The 21,396-nt window shown below is 36.6% G+C and overlaps 1 protein-coding gene across 3 annotated transcripts in view; it reads left to right on the forward strand.

Moving 5' to 3' along the window:
* Window positions 1-21,396, forward strand: part of LOC106876226 (rho-associated protein kinase 2) — a 204,609-nt gene that overhangs the window by 68,778 nt on the left and 114,435 nt on the right. For all 3 annotated transcript variants that reach the window (XR_001410211.2, XM_014924712.2, XM_014924703.2), the window contains exon 2: window positions 13,817-13,898. Coding sequence is in view for 2 of the 3 variants with exons in the window: in XM_014924712.2 (XP_014780198.1) it covers window positions 13,817-13,898 (82 nt within the window). In the remaining variant the exon portion in view is untranslated. The remainder of the gene's footprint in view (window positions 1-13,816; window positions 13,899-21,396) is intronic.

A 21,396-nucleotide genomic window follows, 5' to 3' on the forward strand; every position in this document is an offset into this window, starting at 1 on the left:
GTTGCATATATTAATGAGATCACAGTGAAAGATCTGAGTTCAAATTTGAGTACTTGTGTCATTTGAGGTTGAAATGGTTAATTCTTTGTAATGGGTATAAGTGTAGGCATGGCTGTGTAGTAAGAAGTTTATTTCTCAACTACATGGTTTCAGGTTCAGTCCCACTGTGTGGCAAGTGGGTGAGTGTCTTCTACTGTGTCCTAGGCTGACCAAAGCCTTGTGAGTGGATTTGGTAGATAGAAACTGAAAGAAGCTTGTTGTGTGTGTATATGTATGTATTTGTGTGTGCATGTGTTTCTGTGTTATTGTGGCATTGCCTTGACACTGCATGGTAGTTGTAAGCAAGTGCGACCATCATGCGATTGGTGTTCTTCATTTCCAATTTTCTGGGATGTGCCTGGTCATAGGAAATATTATCTTACTTGGAAACAGGGAAGGGTTGGTGAGAGGAAGGGCATGCAGCTGTAGAAAATTCACCTCAACAAATTCTGTCCAACCCATGAGAGCATGGAAGAAGTGGACGTTAAACAATAGTGATAGGTCAAAAGAACAGAAAAACATTCAAATTCAATTTTTAGCAATACAAGTATTTCTGTAAAAATACTTGTATTTTCTATTAAATCATTGATTTGTCTTGACTGCATCTAGCTTCCATAATGTATCCAATAACTTCTAATTTATGCTTATTATATCATTCCAGGCCAATTTCCATCCACTGTTAGTCTGCTTACCAATATAATCACATGCTTATGGCATCTGTTCATCAAATTCACTTCTTCCTCTAACATTGATGTTTCATGCTTGTTGTAACAGTGTTCTGAGCAGTTCAGTGTCTTCAAGTATGCTGGCAAATAACAATGCCATATATGGTGGCAATGCAGACTTGGGCTAGCAAAGTGGAATGACTAAGCAAAGCTATTATGTTCAGTTAAATCAACCATTAAGAATGCTGGATTGGCTAAAGGATTATTAATCAATAAATTTGTCTTACTCTTGGGAATAAAGCATCAGTTACCAGTAACTGCAGTCAAAATTTGCATATAACGCACATGTGTGCATCTGAGAATATGTGTAAGCATTTATGGATGCAGCAACACATACTTATGCATTTGTCTCATATGTCTGCATTCATCACATATGTGCACTCTCCCCTGTTTCTTGGTTGCGGTAAAAGAAAGGTCATCGCTATTGTCATATCATTATCATCATCTTTATGGTATATTTTTCATTATATCATGGATTGGACTGAGGCATGCGCGCGCGCACACGCACACACACACACACACACCCACCCACACCCACACCCACACTCAATCCCAATCCCATCCACCTATTAAATGTATGTACAGGCATATATTTAATTGTATTTGTGCGCATTATATCACTTGATCACCATCATTGTTGTTCATTGTCATCATCATCATCATTATCATTGTTGTCATCGTCCCCTCTGCATCCATTTTTCCTAATAGGCATGCATCGAATTGGTTAGTTTCAACACAGCATCTTTTTACTTGTCGCAGTCCTCTGTCTTCTTTGTGAAGTTTAATATTCCAAGATCAGTTCTTGCTTCCTGTGTCTTCTTCTGCATATTTATTCTACCTACAATCTTTGGCACTTTCCACTTGACTATTCTTTTTCTTGTGCATCACATGTTTATTCTAGTCTTTATCTTCTACTGACTTCAAGTCATTGGACTGTGGCCAAACTGGGGCACCACCTTCAAGGGTGTAGTCAAACAAATTAACCCCAGTACTTTTGTTTTTATAGTCTGCTACTTGTCTAACTGGTCTCAAACCAACACTAGTTTCATGTGCTGTGTGGGACATGTGCACGCACACACACACACACACACACACACACATGAGCTTTCACACAGTTTCTGTCTACCAGATCCATTCACAAGGCTTTGGTCTTCCTGTGCTGTAGGCGAAGACACTTGCCCAAGGTGCCACGCAGTGGAACTGAACCTAAAACTGCATGGTTGCAAAGCAAGCTTTTTAATCACACAGTCATAGTGGGTAGTATTTTCAAATGACTTGATGACTTCTCTCATTTCGCATAAAACCACAAATTTCATAGGACTAGTGTAGGATACCAAATCAGTATAAGTATAGTACTGGTGTTCATTTTATCAACGATTTAAACCTGGCAGGATTTAAATTCAGAATCTAAAGAGTCAACCACAAAGCACTACAAAACCTTTAGTCTTGTAATCTACTACTTTTTACTATTCCACTGTCTTTATTTTTGCTAATATTAATTTTAACTGGCACTCCATGGTTATGACAATGAGGGGTTCTAGTTGATACAATCAACCAAACAGCCTGCTCACGAAATTATTGTGCAAGTGGCTGAGCACTGTACAGTCAGACATATCCTTAATGTAGTTCAGAGAGATTCAGCATGGCAGAATGTGACATGACTGGCCCTTTGTACTTAGAGGTACAATTCATTTTTGCCAGTTGAGTGGATTGGAGCAACAAGAAATAATGTGTCTTGCTCAAGGAAACAATGTGCTGCCAGGAATCAATAACAGTGAGCTGAATACCTTAACCACAAAGCCACACACTTTTACACTGTATTAATTACAATGATTTCTAACAATGGCGGGATGCTTTCACCCTTTAGTGTTCAGATTACTCTGTTAAATCTAATACTTTTTGACTCAAATAGTTTTGAATTAATCATGCATTATCTTATAGCTTTGAGGTTTCAATGATGTGATTGTTTATTTTTAGAATATCAATGTAAGTTAGGTTTTAGAGGATAGATATCACCAGTTTGAATATAAAACATGTAGAATATATTGGGGCGGATATGGCCTGTTTAAACACTAAAGGGTTAAATTTGCTGGGTGGGGAACAGGAAATTAGTTCTTTGACTGCTTCATTTTTTTGACTATGACTGGATGAAAGGCAAAGTTGATTTTGGCAGGGTTTGAACTGGAGCAAATAGAGCAAGAAAATTTTGTCTTACACTCCAGTGATTCTGCTAATAATGGTAATTCTTTCTATTATAGGCACAAGGCCTGAAATTTTGGGGAAGAGTGCTGGTCAATTACATTGTCCCTGAAAGGATGAAAGATAGTCAGTCTTGGCAGAACTTGACGTCAGAGTGTGAAGACAGATAAAAATGTCACTATGCATTTTGTCTGATGTGCTAATGATTCTAATGGTTTCAAATTTTGGTATGAGGCCAGCACTTTCAGGGGATGGAGCATAGTTGATTACATCAGTCCTAATGCTTGACTAGTATTTTATTTTATGGACCCTGAAAGGGTGAAAGGCAAAGTCATCCTTGGTGGAATTTGAACTCAGAATATCAAGAATCAGAAGAAATGCTACTAAGCATTTTTTGCGATGTGCTAATGATTCTGCCATTGTTTCTAACCTCAGCACATGACTTGAAATTTAGCAGACCTTAGAATAAAAAATCTTCCAACTGTGACCATCTGTCTTTTTTATTTTTGCATTTGCAATCTTTCTAGGACTGCATTATTTGACATGTTTCATAAGATGGGAAGGTATGGTTTTAGGGAAATTTGCTCGTTATTTCTTGTGGATCAGTTGAACTCTTGCTTGTTCCTTTGTTGGTTTGTCAGTCTGAAAGTTAACTCTGTTATAGCTTATAAATAACTTAGTCAAAACATTTATGCATATAAAGCTTAGCATCTTTCCTTTGTGTTTGGTATGGCTAACAATCTTAACTGCTGGGAAAATGTGATCTTGTCTTTTTGCTATTAAGTGTCAAGCTATATTTACTGTAGATTTTCTCCTCGTTAAATAATTGCCATTGTTGTTCACTGAAAGTGTTTGAACATCCAGAACTGGTGTTATACAACCAATCTGTTTGTGCTGCAAATCTTCTTGTTGTCACAATGAAACTGGAAGCATGACATTGTTCTATAGCATTTTGTTGGCTTAAACTGCTATTATTGGAGAAGTGATATCTTTGGAAACAGACCTATCCTTTTAGATTCATTAAAGTCAACAATTAAAAGCTAGAGGTGTTTGTCGTACCTGCTACTATCTCCACTGTTGGACCTCGTAATAACAACAGTTGTAATTATATCATATTATTATTGTTATTATTAGTAGTAGTCATAGTTGCAGCAGCAGCGACAGGCGCAGCGGTAAAAGCACCAGTATCACCACAAACAGCATCAACAATATATACAATGTATTGAAAGAATATTTGATTCAAAAGCAAGTTTCTGTCAGCAGCAGCAGTAGTAGTAACAGCAGCAGTAATTGTTGTAGTGACTAATATTATCAATAGTGCTATAAATGGTGTTAAAGGCAGCAATCTCTGTTGTAGATTTAGTAGTATTAACATTAGTAGCAGTGTTTTTGAAATATTATGAAATATATAAAATATGTTTAGAGGTTCACTGCTTTGTTGTTGTAGTAGTAATAGTAGTAGTAGTAGTAGTAGTAGCAACAGCAACAGCAGCAGCAGGTATTACTGCTGTAATACTAATATCATGGTGAGTCCCTGAACTTATTTAGTTATTGAAAGATCACTTCCAAACATTGTCTCCGTGTAGTGTATATCAAGTAAGGCGGTCTTGCAAAGCCCATTCCCTTTTATGTACTTTATTAATACCCATGGGAAGACAACTCTTACTGTTCACAACAAGCAGTGAAGAGCAGTTATTGGGTAGGATGTTTGTAGATGATGATGTTTACTATATCTGTTTTATCATGGATGTATAAGATAAGGGATGATGAGATAAAAAAAATACAACACCTTTCATGTGTTACTTTGATATCTCAGCTGTAACTCATCTAATGCTAGGAGTATTTTCAGTCACTAGATTATCCTAAGATGGTTTTGTGTATGGCTGGAATTTCGAAGCATTGTGAATCAGTACATAACACCCATGTGCCATTGTTTAATTGTAAACTCAATAATCTCATTGGCTTTTCCTTATGGCTGGAAAGCTTGCTTGATCAGGACTGCCTTAGTGCTAAACAAAAAATATGCCCAACTGCTATGGTGTTAATTTCTCTAATCACATGTTTACGATTCCATTGTGAATTCTGTATCATGAAAGAATATTCCTAAAGGCTTTTGCTGTTCAGCAGACATTTAACTGCTAATGACAACTGCTTCTGCTCTTAGTTATGTTACCCACTTACTAGCAGTATCATGAAGTGAGTTGGATAAATGTTGAAGGTGGTAGTTATATAAAGCAAATAGATGACTCATCTACGTACTTTGATCTTAACATGGGGCCCCTCAATCACGGAGGGCCCCTGCGACCGCAGGGGTTGTAGGAGCTTAGCGATGGCCCTAACCTGGACTACTGGAGGCTTAACTACTATTTCTGTCAAGAACCCTACCTCTGCACAAATATAAACAGCATGCAACAAGAACCTTGTCCATATCACTGGAGATTTTTCCTGACAAATGCACATCTTCAGAATAGTAAAACCTGGCCTTTCTCTTCAAAGCCCCAAAATATTTCAGCCCTAGCAACTACTAACTTTCTACAAAGTAACATACAACATCTAGGAAGGTGCTAATGCTACTTACACATCCAAAGAAAGCCCAACCTACTGATTGGCATCAAGTTACTCACCAACACATTCTGACCTCTGATCCAAAGAGATCACATATCTTATCTCTGCCATTTTTCCTGCTATTGTAATGGCCTGCTCCTTGACACTTGTTAGTCTCACCCTACTTCCACTCAAACGCTTTCAGCTCCTCTGTCTTTCCCCTCCTTGTCCATATTGTGTCCACAAACCTAGCCCTCTACACTAATCAATATGAACTACTGCTTCTCTGGAACGTTGACCTTCTGGAATTCACTCTCTTTTACTCTTTTACTTGTTTCAGTCATTTGACTGTGGCCATGCTGGGGCACCGCCTTTTAGTCGAGCAAATCGACCCCAGGACTTATTCTTTGTAAGCCTAGTACTTATTCTATCGGTCTCATTTTGCCGAACCGGTAAGTTACGGGGACGTAAACACACCAGCCTCGGTTGTCAAGCGAATTTGGGGGGGACAAACACAGACACACAAACATACACACACACACACACACACACACACACGCATATATATATATATATATATATATATATATATATATATATATATATATATATATATATATACGACAGGCTTCTTTCAGTTTCCGTCTACCAAATCCACTCACAAGGCTTTGGTCGGCCCGAGGCTATAGTAGAAGTCACATGCCCAAGGTACCACACAGTGGGACTGAACCTAGAACCATGTGGTTGGTAAGCAAACTTCTTACCACACAGCCACTACACATTTTTTTTAGAATCTGACTTGTAGTTGTTAAGGAGAAACATTGATTCTGTAGATCTCCCAAGTCTTGCAGAGTCTGTAACAGCTATAGGCGTAAACACCTCTTGCAGACTAATGATTGTCAACCATTTTTTGTCTACAAATCCCCTTTGATTCCTATTTTACTCAGATGGAACCTCAGAACTTTCTGATTTTTTATAAAAAAATATAGTTTTATAATTAAATATTAGGAACTGTATATTGTTGTTGTTGATACTGTCACTTACGACGTCGAGGGTTCCAGTTGATCCGATCAACAGAACAGCCTGCTCGTGAAATTAACATACAAGTGGCTGAGCACTCCACAGACACGTGTACCCTTAACGTAGTTCTCGGGGATATTCAGTGTGACACAGTGTGACAAGGCTGACCCTTTGAATTACAGGTACAACAGAAACAGGAAGTAAGAGTGAGAGAAAGTTGTGGTGAAAGAGTACAGCAGGGTTCGCCACCATCCCCTGCCAGAGCCTCGTGGAGATTTAGGTGTTTTCACTCAATAAACATTCACAACGCCCAGTCTGGGAATCGAAACCGCGATCCTGTGACCGCGAATCTGCTGCCCTAACCACTGGGCCATTGCGCCTCCACTAGGAACTGTATAAACAAATTGTTAAAATATTTTGTGCATTGTAGAATTATAACCAGTTTATTGCAGATGAATTATAGCAACAGTCTTAAATGGACACCCAAAGATCATATGAGCCCTGATCGAAAACCAACTGCCCAAGAGGAAAAAACAAAAACAGGTCGAATGATTATGTAGAGACTCCTTTTTTGACTTCAATTACACTCTATTGTATTTTAGTGTAGAAGTTAAAAATAAGGGTAGGAGAAAGTATTAATAGCGTTATTAGAAAATCTAGCAATTTCTTTATCAAAAGGTTGTATTGGTTGCATAGAGATGGTTTTTATGATATCTAATTTTGTGGCCTCACAATTTTGGTTTCAAGCTGGGAGCTTAGCTGGAATGAACCTAACCATTAATTTCTATGTGATTGCTGAAACAATAGCTGTCTGATAAATCATATTTATTTCTGACTGCTTTGTTTTTTCATTCTTAATTAGACTGAGAAGAAAATTTGTAATTTTCTCTCATTTAATTAAAAAAAATTTCTTTTTTTCCTTTTTGTTGCTTGCTTCTATTATTCAAACAATACTTCAATACCTTGTTGATATCTTCCTAACAGTTCTAATTAAATAAACAAACTTGAAATTACCCTTTTGGCTAAAGGTGAATTACAACTGGACATAGCTAATTGATAATAATAATAATGATAATAATAATAGTAGTAGTAGTAATAATAATAGTGATGATAATAATCAGGACCTAGCCATTGAGTTACAGAGACTATGGATAGTGCAGGTAAAATGTATTGCTGTAGTTATTGGTGCATTAGGAACTATCCTGAAAGATTTGAACAGATGGGTAGAAGAAATAGGCATAAAACCCAGTTTAGTACAGCTCCAGAAAACAGTGTTATTAGGGACAGCTAGGATACTTAGGAAGGTTCTTGGCATCTAAGGTTACTTGTTGCCTGATGTTAGGAATTTTTCTTTTCCAATAGTCTAATCTGTTGAGTGTATATAAAATAATAATGGTTTCAAATTTTGCCACAAGGCCAGCAAGTTCGGGGGAGGGGGTAAGTTGTTTACATTGACCCCAGTGCTTGACTGATACTTATTTTATTGACCCTGAAAGGACAAACGGCGAAGTTGATTTCAGTGAAATTTGAACTCAGAACATAACAGATGAAATGCTCTTAAGCATTTTACACAGCATGCTAACAATTCTGCCACCTCAGCTCCTTTTTATTATTATTATTAATAATAACAATAATAATAATCCTTTCTATTATAGGTACAAAGCCTGAAATTCGGGGTGAGGGGTTTAGTTGATTACATCGACCCCAATGTTTCAATGGTCCTTAATTTATCGACCCTGAAAGGATGAAAGGCAAAGTTGACCTTGGTGGAATTTGAACTCAGAACATAGCGGCTGATGAAATACTGCTAAGCATTTCACCCGGCATGCTAATGATTCTGCCAGCTCACTGCCTTAACAACAACAACAACAACAACAACAACAACAACAATAATAATATCATTGTATGTTCTTTTGTTCGCTATTTACAGACTAGTTATAAGACATTACTTATTCTAAATGCTCTTAGTAAGTTAACCTTTTAGGAGAACTAAATGACTACTTTACAAGACTGGCCTGTATCAACAAAAATTAGTTCAGTAAAATTATTTAAAAAAGTAAATTGCACTGTTCCTAAAAGGGGTCTTCTTTAGAAAAGGGCCTTTTTTCACTTCTCTTCTTTGACTAATGTAATCTGTTTTTTAAAATTTTATCTCTTCCACACTACATGGCTAGCTGGCAGCACAACGTAATAGCTACTATATATAACTATTCTAACTGTAAACACTTCTATAAATAAGTTAACCATTTGTATAACCTTTTTGCCTTGCGTATATAAACTGCAAGACCTGTTCAATGGGTTGAACTGTAAAGAAGGCTGCCAAGAGATATAAAGTATATAAAAATACAATTTTAGTGTGAAAATAAAATTGTAGTATTTCTGCTTATCCTTGACTGAAAAGAGCTTAATTTTATGTTTAATTAATGTTCTCTTTATGTCATCTGCTGGACTTAGTTAATTTTACTGCAATAAATTATTGGAACATTTCAATATTGTCTGCTCTATTCTCTCAAGAGAATTCGGATTTAGATCTTAAACAGAGGTTGGTTGTGTGTATGTGTGCGCGTGTGTGTGTACTCCTGACTGTCATCATCCTCGTCATATTTTAACATCCACTTTTCCTTGCTGGCATGCATCAGACAGAATTTGTTGAGGCAGATCTTCTACAACCAGATGCTCTTCCTCTCACTAACCCTTGGCTGTTTCCATACAAGTAATATTTCCCTGTAGCCAGGCATGTATTTTTTGGAAGGTTGGAAACAAATATCTCTTGTATGACAGTAATATTCATTTACAACCATCACATGATGTCTAGACATGGGTACACGTGCACATGCACACACACACGTTTCTTTCAGTTTCCATCTATCAGATTCACCCACAGGAATTTGTTTGGCCTGGGGCTAAAGTAGAAAACATTTGCCCATGGTATTATGCAGTAGGCCTGAACCCAAGATTACATGGTTGGGAAGCAAACTTCTTAACCACACAGCCATACCTGTGTATGTACGTTGCATTATGTTGTATATATTACTGTATTACAAATGAAGATATCAGGTGTGGATCAGTTGTAGTGGGTCTTCTAAATATGATCGTGTGTGTGTGTATGCACACGCATTGCACATGTGTAACATTGTACCTTGCAAAATAGGCTGAAAGCATATTAATTGAATAAATAACAATGTAACAAATATTGGTTTGTGTATGAATGAGATGTGACTGCACTATCACAAATATTTATTTATGTATGACACAGATTAAGTAGATCATGAAATATTTTGAAATACCAGAATGTTGTGGACTTCTGCATGAAATAGATAATTGAAGAGTTGTTGTGTAAGAAAACTGAACCAGTTATTTTATTTGGAAAAAACCAAAAAACCCCAAAGAAACTTATGGTCTTGATAATAATGGTAATGCTTTCATCATCATCATCATCATCATCATTAAGAGATCTGTGACTGGTTAGGAAATGATGCCAGCCGTTCAAGATGTGTGTGAAATAACATCAATACCATTATTAACAGGCTTCTAGAGATCAGTAGAAATGTCTTGACCTTTATTTTAATAATACCCACAAAGGTCAATTTCAGTGTGGCTGCCAGTCACTGAGTGTCGTTGGAGCAGTTTTTAGTTATCTATGGGATCGGAGGTGGGTGCATCAAATGTTAAATATTAAGGTTCACACTAAGTTTCTAATGTATTTGTGTTTCATTTTTGATGTGATTGATGTACAAGTGAGTATCAATGCATCAAATTATGTTTGGTGGTGGTGATGGTGGTGGTGGTTTGGGTTGAAAAGAAAAGAGTGATGGCGGCGGTGGTGGTGTTGATGATGGAAAAAGAATATTTAAAACTTAAGGGGATTAATAGCGTTTCCCATCTCCATGGACACATAATCATCAATTAATATTTCAATAGATGGACAAAGACAGGAAAGGGCATCTCACTAAATGTTGAAGTGTGTTATCATTTATTACTACTTGGTGGTGGTGGTGGTGGTGGAGGTGAAGGAGTGTGGTTGGTCTTGTGCCAATGTTAGAAATCCTTAATACTTGATGGTGGTGGAGTGTGGTGGAGTGAGGTGAAAGGATTTTTTTTTTTTTCAGGGATGTGAAAGAGAAATGACACTTTGAGGAATAAAAGTGGAGGCTTAATATGTATGTGATAAGAGAATGAATGAAAAGAAGCAGTGTGGTTTGAAAATAGGTTGGGTATTTGACAGCTAGATGATGGTAGTGGTAGTGGTGGTGGTGGCAGCAGCAGCAGCTTTATGTTGGGTTTTGGCAGATAAAGATGTAAACAGGCTGGCTTGTCTTGTAGAACTGAGTCATTGTTTAGACTGACTTAATGTTTCTGCAAAGAACCTAAGATGCATCTAATGAGATGTTTTATTGTTGATATTGTGTGTGTGTGTGTGTGTGTGTGTGTGTGTGTGTGCGTGCGTGTGTGTATATGTATACATTCCATGTGTACACATGCTCTACATATCTGTATCTGTCAGTCTGTCAATGTTCGCATAAATACACACTCTACATGCACACACACATGCATGTACACACACACACACACACACACACACTTTCTATCTATATGTACATTGTACCCATTCCTCACTCACACATACACTACACACACACACACACACACACACACACACACACTTCTGAAATAGAGAAATAGTCTACAGTCTACATGCACGTATATACAGACAGTCTACATGGAGATGCGTGCATAGTTTATAAGCAAGTAGACCTTCAGCTACACAGGCAAATGTCCTACGCAAATACTTGTAACAAGCAAATGTGCCACATATGTTATGCACAAACAGCAGTATTGCACGAACCAAACAAACACGTACAAAGATATTAAACCTATGCACACATACTACATATTTTCAGTCACACATCAGATGCATATATATAATTATAGTTTTACTCTATTTATAGTCACATTTTAATATGATGGTATGGGAGACTCTGTATTGGGTGTGCAAAACTGTACCTCTCCAACTTATTCTCTTATTTTCTCTCTGATAGATTTGTTGATTGTGTTTGGTTCCTAAAATAGAATGTCACCAACTCTCAATATAGCATGTTAAAAGATAGGAATGTTTGCCAATAATATTTGAGTCTTCAGGTCACAATGTGTATTATATGTATGTTTTGCAGCCTGAACTATTTTTTTTTTTTTCATGTATTTATGAAATATATCTAAGCCTCATCCATCACAAGAGAGAAGAAATATGATGTTAGTGTATTTTGTCAAGGACATTAGCTTTGTAAATGTAATGACATGACTATCCAGGAAATGAGAATAGTTTACATACATAGCTTGTTGAAGTTTACATTTATCCTGTAACAAAATATAACTAATTTCTTTCTAATATTAAAATGTTACTGTCACTTCAAGATTGATGTATTAGAAATATAAAATAAAAGTAGTCTAAAGAAGTGGGCTAGTACTCATAAGCCTTTGGAGGCCTTCTCTGATAGGTAAGATTATTAAAGTTGGTTTTTAGTTTATGCATTTGTGGGTTGATGCTGGGGAAAGAAATCTGAGTAGGAAAAACATTCGAAAGAGTCCAGTTGTGGGAAAGAATAGCAAGGAGCTAGGTACGACAGACAGGTTGAGTCAGGAAAGCAGGTGCATATCTTGGCTTGTTCAGTGGGTCAGAAACCATTGTACAAAAAGGACACATGTAGATGAGTTTGTTGTTTAACTCAGGTCAGCTCTGAGCAAGCAGATCTATGATTAAAAGCATTCTAGCTGTAACCACTCTTTCTTATTTTCAGATTTAGTGCGTCTAGGTCTATATTATTCAATGTGTCCTATCCCTTTTGAGAGGATAAGGCTCAATTTGGAGGAAATTTAGCTATTTCAGGTAGGTCAGGTGACTGTGTGTTTGCTCCCCTATTGGGTGAGTAAAGGTTTGCCTGTCAGATAGCTTTGGGTGGAGTGTGACATAGTGTGTTAGTGGGGGTAGCAGATGTTCTGTATCACCCGTGAATGGTACTCTTGCTTAGTTTGGATCATACAATATAGCCACCTTATGCCTCATGAGCTACCTTATGCCTCATGAGCTACCTTATGCCTCATGAGCTACCTTATGCCTCATGCACTTATTAATTTTTAGAAGGCATCCAACTTTATCCGACTATTATACAAGTAAGATCAATGTTTATGGATTTACAGGAAATTAAACCAACCGATGTTTGTTATAATATAGAGTGATGAAAAAAATAATTAGAGCTGAATAAAGATTGTTGGACGACAGTGGTTTGATGGGAGTTCAGTGTTGAGAGGTTCATAGTAATGCTATGGTAATAGAAACAGAGCTTTAGCCAGATAGAAGTAGTATTGCCATGAGTTCAGAATAAAGGATGAGAATTGGTTTATGGACATTGGGTAGTAAGAGGTAATTGGAATAGAGTTATATTAACATTTGATGATAGCACCGTATTTGATAACATAGATGCCGTCATATTAGAGGAATTCCAGTTTTAGTATTGCATATTTAGGAAAGAAAGTTTTTAGTGCATAAAAGCTTATGAAAAGCCCAGCTTCACATATAGGACCTGTGTTTTTTTTTGTTTTTTTTTTGGTGCATTTTATATACCATCCAATACTGTATATAGTGATTGAAGTAGTTGTAGTAGAGCTTATATGGGACAAGCATATGAAGATAGTGGATTGTTTTCATGTCAGAAGTTATCTACTAGAGCATGAATGTATATTGTTAACTAATGTCAGCATTGGTCATGGTGTAGGTGGGGGCTCGAATATAAGTCGGTAGAAGAAGCAATTATGAAAGCAGTTTCAGAGACAGAATTTTACACCCACCTATATTTCCTGAGTGAAGGTGGATTGCCTTAGTGATCAGTGTGTTGCACTTATCACAAGATTGTGATCTCAATTCCTAGATCAGATGGTGCATTGTGTTCTTAAAGCATTTAATTTCACATTGCTTGTCTGTAAGTGAGAAACCTTGCTATGGAATGGAATCCAGTTCAGTGGGCATGTTGTGATCTTGGTCATTTACATGCAATGGAAACTGGGTATCCAGTTCGATGAGTTCCAAGACTGATGACAGTAATACCATATTTTCTAGTTGCAAGAACACAATTCAATTCATTTTATTGTTATTGTTTGTCTGTAAGTACATGTATGATGAAAACCTTTAAGCCTCCAAGATTTTGCTATGATTCTCTAAAAGCACTTATGATAATACTTTTATATTCAAAAAATGGCATGGAATTAAATTTTTTTCTTCTTTTTATTGTTTACAGGATGGCCTCACCTCATTGGTTGCAGATTTGGACTATCCAGCACTGAGACGGAATAAAAATGTTGACAATTTCCTTTCTCGATGTGAGTCAATCCTTAAATGTCTATCTTTTTTAGCTCGACTATCCTCACCCTCTGCTTAATTGTAAATTGTTTGTTGTTCCAGCTACGAACAGTCACTTTGTTGTTGTCTGAAAAATTTATGAAATACTTTAAATAATGAAGCATGTATAGTTGAGAGCCATTAGTCTATTAAAAACGAAGAGATGAAAGTCAAATATCTTAATCTTATTGCGTTCTATTTTAGACAGAAAAAGCATCTGGACTGACTTTTCAGTGTTTATGCTACTTTTATCACTGGGATTATGATGATAACATGATATAAATGAAACACATGAAATGAATAGAAAATTACACAAATAATTGAAGACATATAATTAATAAAAAAAAAGAAAAAAGAAAAGAGCACAAAAACCATTTAGTGTAATCCTCTGATATCAATTTGCCACAAGGATGATAGGGATATTACTTGGACAAATTGCAGAAATAATGTGTGAGGGGTATGTGGGATTGTGATGACGATAATAATAGTCCTCTTTTTTCTATAGGCACAAGGCCTGAAATTTAGAGGTAATCAAATATATTGGCCTCTGTGCTCAACTGGTACTTATTTAATCAACTCTGAAAGGATGAAAGGCTAAGTTGACCTCTGCTGAATTTGATCTCAGAATGTAAAGATGGACGAAATGCCACTGAGCATTTTGTCCAGCATGCTAATGATTTTGCTAGCTCACCACCTTTATAAGGATGAGCCTTTTAGGTAAAACTGAAGTGGAAAGTTTTAATGTTCTTTCCTTTGTCAGGTCCTTGATAGCTATTGAGTGTAATTAGTTTAGAGAGCCTAGTAGATATCAAAATGAGATTTTGGAATTGATTCGCTAAGAATTTCAACTGCATAATGGTGCCTATCAGTCATGAAAAGTAGAGCTATTATGTTTTCTAGCAACACTGCAAACTTTGGTGAAGGACTTTGCAGACAATTTAATTGAACCTAGTATTTAACAGATACTTACTTTATCAACCCATAATGATGGAAGGCAGTGATTTGAACTACTAACTTTAGTGTGATTTGAACTACAAACACAAAAGGATATAATTAAACATCACAAAGTATTTTACCTGGCAGTCGTTTAACGCCTGCTTTCCATGCTAGCATGGGTTGGACGATTTGACTGAGGACTGGTGAAACCAGATGGCTACACCAGGCTCCAATCTGATTTGGCAGAGTTTCTACAGCTGGATGCCCTTCCTAACGCCAACCACTACGAGAGTGTAGTGGGTGCTTTTACGTGCCACCAGCATGAAGGCCAGTCAGGCGGTACTGGCAACGGCCACGCTCAAAATGGTGTATTTTACGTGCCACCTGCACAGGAGCCAGTTCGGCGGCACTGGCAACGATCAAAAAGAAAGAAGAAAGATTAAAAAAAGAGCTGATGATGGTAATGTTGGTGAATATAATGTTTAGATGCAAGACGAATTAAAAGCCCGCATGTCTCCTAAAGCATCACCATCATCATTTAATGTTTACTTTTTCTTGCTTGCATGGGGCAGATGGAATTTGTTGAGGCAGATTTTCTATGGTTGGATGCCCTTCCTATTGCCAACCTTCACTTGTTTCCAAGCAAGATGTATCCCATGGACAGAGACTAGAAGCAAACAACACCACTTGCATGATGGTAATGTTTGTTTAAAAACCCTCGAATGATGTCAAAGCACTGGTACGCATATGCACATGACTGGCTTCTTTCAGTTTCTGTCTATCATATCCACCCATAAGATTTTGGTTGGCCTGGGGCTATAGTAGAAGACCCTTAACCAAGGTGCCATGCAGTAGGACTGAACTCAAGACCTCATAGTTGGACAGCAAGCGTCTTAACCGCAGAAAATCCTGTACACTTGTTCAGAGTCCTTGCCTATACACACGACACACACTCACACATAAAATAAATTTTCATTAGCAATTCACATACATATATCCAATCTTAAAAGAAATTCTACCCATGATAGCATGCAAAGTATGTGTATATTAAAAAAAAAAGGAGAGAAAGAAAAGAAAATACATTCTAAGTGTTGCCTGTACAATAAAATAATGATTTCTTTTGTGAGGGATCGGGGGCAATCAATAGAATTTATCTTACTGATCTTATTTTACTGGTTCTCATTTTAATAAGTTTTGTCGCGTAATAAAGAGCGAAGTAAACCACAATAGGACAAGTACTAAAAACTGTGTTAACATTGGACTAAATACAACAAGATATTAGTGTCACACCTCTACCTGTTTTTCTGTTATATAAACATAAATGACAGTCTTAACAAATGTAGGGATCTTTGATCTTTTGCTTGTTTCAGTTATTACATTGTTACCCATAGTGGGGCACTGCTCTAAAGGGCTTTAGTTGAGTAAATTGCCCCCAGTACTTATTTATTCTCTTGGCCTCTTTTGCTAAACGACTAAGTTACAGGAGCATAAACAAACCAACACCAGCTGTCAAGCGGTGGTAGTGCTGGTGCTGAGATAAACACAGACACAAACGCAATCTGTGTGTATGTGTGTCTTGTTTCAGTCATTAGACTGTGGTCATGCTGGAGCACCACCTTGGAGAATATATATATATATGTTGAATATATATATATGAATATATATATTTTACTAATATATATTAGTTGAATATATATGTGTATATGAGTATATGACAGGCTTCCACACAGTTTCCATTGACCAAATTCACTAACCAAGGCATTGGTTGGCTCAAGGGCTGTGGTAGAAGGATACTTGCCCAAAGCGGCGAGCTGGCAGAATCGTTAGCATGCCTGGTGAAATGCTCAGTGGTCTTTCATCTGTCTTCTGAGTTCAAATTCCACCAATGTCAGCTTTGCCTTTCATCCTTTCAGGGTTAATGAATTAAGTACCAGTTGCTTACTGGGGTTGGTCTAATCAATTGGCCCCCTTCCCCCGAATTTTGGGCCTTGTGCCTAGAGTAGAAAAGAAAGATTCTTGCCCAAAGTAAGTGGGAATTAATCTGAAACCACAAAGTTGCAAAGCAAGCCTTTTAACTATACAGCCATACTGATGTTGTTGATAAGCCCCAGGTTAGATCTGATTAAGCAAATCTTTGATGAAAGGTTTTCCAGCTGTGACCACCCAGTCTTTTTTTCAATATATCTAAAATTTATAATCCAGTACATTTTGTTTTTAGACAGTGGGGTAAGATTTTAGACACATTTAGCTGTTATTACTAACATATAAAGCAATTACATCGACCTGAACTCTCACGTTAATTTGTGGGGATGTTTATTTCTTTCATATTTCTTTCTAAAAGACCCAAGTAACAATGATGTTACAGGAAGTTGTAATCCAAATACTGCATTTGATAGCATATAATGCACCCCCCCCCCCCAAAAAAAAAATTATCTGAAAAAAATCATTATAAGTTCTATTTGTGAAGTTGCTTGAAATATTAAATGGTTTAATGCCCTAAAACCTTTATTCCTGAATATGCGTTGCTTAAATTGGGGCGTGTCTGAAATGTCCATGTGTTTTTTTTTATGCATTCTCATATAGTAATATTAATAATTTCTTAGTGATTGACATAAAACCTGAAATTTATTGAATAGAGGGTTGTGGAAAAAGCAGAAAAAAATTAAATGATTTCAGTTTGGAATCAAAACAAGGTGAAGGACTTGAGGTTTGGTAAAGTGTTGAAATTTGATAAGGAAGGGACATGGGAATATTTTTGAAGGTGCAGCAACAGGAGCTGCAGCAGTTGTAGCAACAATAATCACAATAAAGCTTAGGTTTTCCATGAAGCCCATGCATGGCTACTTGCTTAGAGAACAAAGCTTTAATGAGGAATATTTGGAGCAGGACTACAAACTGATATACGGATTGTATGAGTCAAAGATGAGATGAAATTTGAACTATATTTACAATATAATGAATCAGTTGTATACTTAGTTTTACTGGATATTTAAACAGATATAACAAACTAATTTTCTCAAAGGGCAGAAGTAATGTAGAAGTGGACTGGTAGACTGATAACACGATGACCATGTGAGTAGTATCTGATGTGTAGAGGCAACATATGTTCAGAGCTGAAGTATTTTCTGACTGTGATAGACAGATGTATGCAATGATGGTAATAAAAATGGTTTCGAATTTTGACACAAGGCCAGCAACTTTAGGGGGAGACATAGTTGATTACATTGACCCCAATGCTCAACTTGGTACTTACTTTATTGACCCCAAAAAGATGAAAAACAAAGCTGACTTCAGTGGAATTTGAACTTGGAACTTGGTCGAAAGAAATGCCACAAAACATCTTATCTGATGTGCTAAAGATTCTGGCAGCTCACCAATATTGGTTTCTTACACAGTCACGAGGCCACAAATTGATCCTGGTTCTAAACTGGTACTTGATTTATCAACCTCAGAAAAGTGAAAGACCAAGTTAGTTCTGTCAAGATGTAAACTTGGAACTTAAGTAATTGGAATTAACAACTAAACATTGCAAGACATATCTGCTACTCAATTGATTGGTTACTGAAGCCACTAAAGCAGGGATTCTCAACTATTTTTTTAATCTACGAACCTCTTTGATTACTATTCTATTCTGGTGGATGCCTTTAGCCAGTCAATGTTGATAAACAAATTTTATAGATACTTTTTTCAAAATTCCTATTTTGTTTTTCACACATTAACTTGCATTAACATTGCACTATGTAAAATGTTAGAGAAAGAAACCAAGCTGTTTCTTGCAAATCAAAAGATTTTCATGAATCCTTAATATACTATTGTGGATGTCCAATTTACTCTTTTGCATGTGTGGACCCCCAAAAATCTTATATGGATCCTTTGGGGTCATATGGACCCAGGTTTGTGCTCATGTGCCTATGACTGTTGTTAGCAAGAGGTTAGGTTGGCTCCAATACTTGACTAGTACATATCTTATTGGTCTTATTAAGGAGGAATGGCAAGTTGACATTAGAGGACTTTTACTTGGATGGAAATGAGATCCTTTTATGGATCTCACTATAAATATTAGACAGTATTTTGTTTTGCACTTTACTAGCAAAATTCCTTTATTAAATTGTAATTATGAAAATTTTATAGTAAGGATATTTTATTTTGTTGGTGTTAGGTATGTGTTTATTTCTTTTCTTTTTGAAATGTTGGAAGAGGGAATGTCTTTTTTTCTTTATGTTGCTTGCACATATGAAGTAGTTATAATCACTGAATTAGGTTAAATATGTAGCTGTTGTATTGCAACTAGTTTCATGTGGTATATTAAATAAAGTTTATCTCAATTAATGGACAGCATCTGGTATTTATAGTAATTAGAAAAATAATTTCAGACTTTGGTATAAGCCGCAAATATCTGGTGGGGTGGGACAGGAGTATTGTCATTTTCATTAACCCTGGTATATGACTAGTACTATTGTTTTATCAACTCTGAAGTGGGGAAATACAAAATCAAGCGGAGTAGGACTTAAGCTAGAGATGTAATGGTACTTATCTACAAGACTGGTGTTCATCTTCTCCTCACTTGAATTGCTAGAAATAGTTGCCAAATGTTCCTGTCTCGCTCAAGTTACACGTCTTCAAAAAGGGTCATTCAATAATGTAGCCATTGATACACTGCTGAATAAAAGACAGAATGGTTACTACTGGGACGTCTGTGATCATAAGGTTTACTAGTTCATTGCTGATTTGAGAAGCCAACATATGCATGCACGCACACTCATACTATGTCTTTGCTTGTTAGTGAGAATATATAAACAGGAAGGGAATTCCAAAGATATGAAGATTTCATAGTTTCCATATCTTCTTAAGTGCATAAGGGGTTTTACAAGAGAAACACAAGACTGAATTGATAAGAACTAGCACTAATTTAGTTTTATTAATGGAACAAGATAGCACCCACATGCTTATTTTTTTTTATTAAATATTTTATATGTAAGCTACTACCCTCTCAAGTTACTGCTAAGAGAAGGAAGCTGTGTTTCTTTTCAACCAGAATCAAAATATTTAGGTAATAAAACGTTTTTAAATATTTAGTTACAATAGGTACAGGTGTGACTGTGTGGTAGAGAAGCTTGCTTCCCAACCATGTGGGCTCGGGTTCAGTTCCACTGTGTGGTACCTTGGGCATGTGTCTTCTACTACAGCTCTGGTCTGATCATAGCCTTGTGAGTGGATTTGGTAGATGGAAACTGAATGAAACCTGTCTTATATGTGTGTGTGTGTGTGTGTGTGTGTATACATGCGTGTGCGCGTACACATGTTAGTGTGTACCATCGTACTGATATCACTTAGTGATTGTAATCAAATATCAGTCATACAAGCATGTTTATTTCTAGTGTGGCCATAGAAAATATTACCATGCTTAGAAAAAGGTGAGGGTTGGCAACAGGAAAGGCATGCAACTGTAAAAAATCTGCCTCAACAAATGCCATCTGACCTGTGTAAGCATGGAAAAGTTGATGTTAAATGATGATGATAATGATGGTGATAATCTCTTTTATGTTTGGATTTCAAATCTTAATAAGGTTGGTGTTTCACTTTTGTTCTTCTTGGGGAAGGTTCATTACAATTCGTAGCAGTCAAGTCAAAGCTGTGGCCTTGTACCACAAATAAATTTTTGAGTGATGAAGCAATAGAAACGGTTGAACACTGGACTAATATGTGTTCTTACACTATTTGTTTCTCCTTGTATTCCGATTTTGTATACAGCGAAGTCTTTATATATTAATAAAATCAGTTGTTATCTAGGTAACCCTTTCCATAAACAACATCTTGATGCCTGGAGCAGAACCCAGTCACTCTCCAAACCTGTAGCCTAACTTTTCAATTCACCCGGCCTCTCCATGAACTGTTTCTTTTTGTGGAGTCACCTTATCTCAAAGTGCATCCTTCACCTACAGACATTGGGGAAAATAACCTCATTTTTACTCAACACTCTCCATCATATGTAACTATTATTAAACACCTCTTGTTCTCCAAGTGCTGTAGCTAATGGTCTCTTTACTTTTACAACACACTCACAGAAGCATTATCATTGTTGTTTTTATATCTGTTTTGTCATGTTTGCAAATGTCGGATGGTTCTTCCCAGCACAAAGTATCACCACTTGTTGCAATTTCTTGCCATCTCCTTTGTGACACTCAACCTTCTGAAATCAGTTTTCATAATTTCTTCCCTTGTCTCTCTTGGTCTTGCTCTTTTACAGATTTCTTTGCCTGTCATCTTGTGTAAGCATTACAGGTCCATATTAACACCATCTCCTCTCTTGCATATTTCTTTGAGCTCATTTGTGCTCCATAGTTTCTGTTCACTAAAGATTACACATCAAGCAGAGAATGCTTACCTCATTTATTTCCTGCCTGTCTACATCTTCTGTATTTAATACCATGTTCCATTACCACACAAACATTGCACTTTCTACATAAGGATCATATAATCTACCTTTTCTTATGAGTGAGAATCCTTTTGATGCCAGCAGGGGTGATAATTACTTGAATTTCT

The sequence above is a fragment of the Octopus bimaculoides genome, chromosome 8 (assembly GCF_001194135.2).
Source record: "Octopus bimaculoides isolate UCB-OBI-ISO-001 chromosome 8, ASM119413v2, whole genome shotgun sequence".
NCBI classification, from domain to species: domain Eukaryota; kingdom Metazoa; phylum Mollusca; class Cephalopoda; order Octopoda; family Octopodidae; genus Octopus; species Octopus bimaculoides.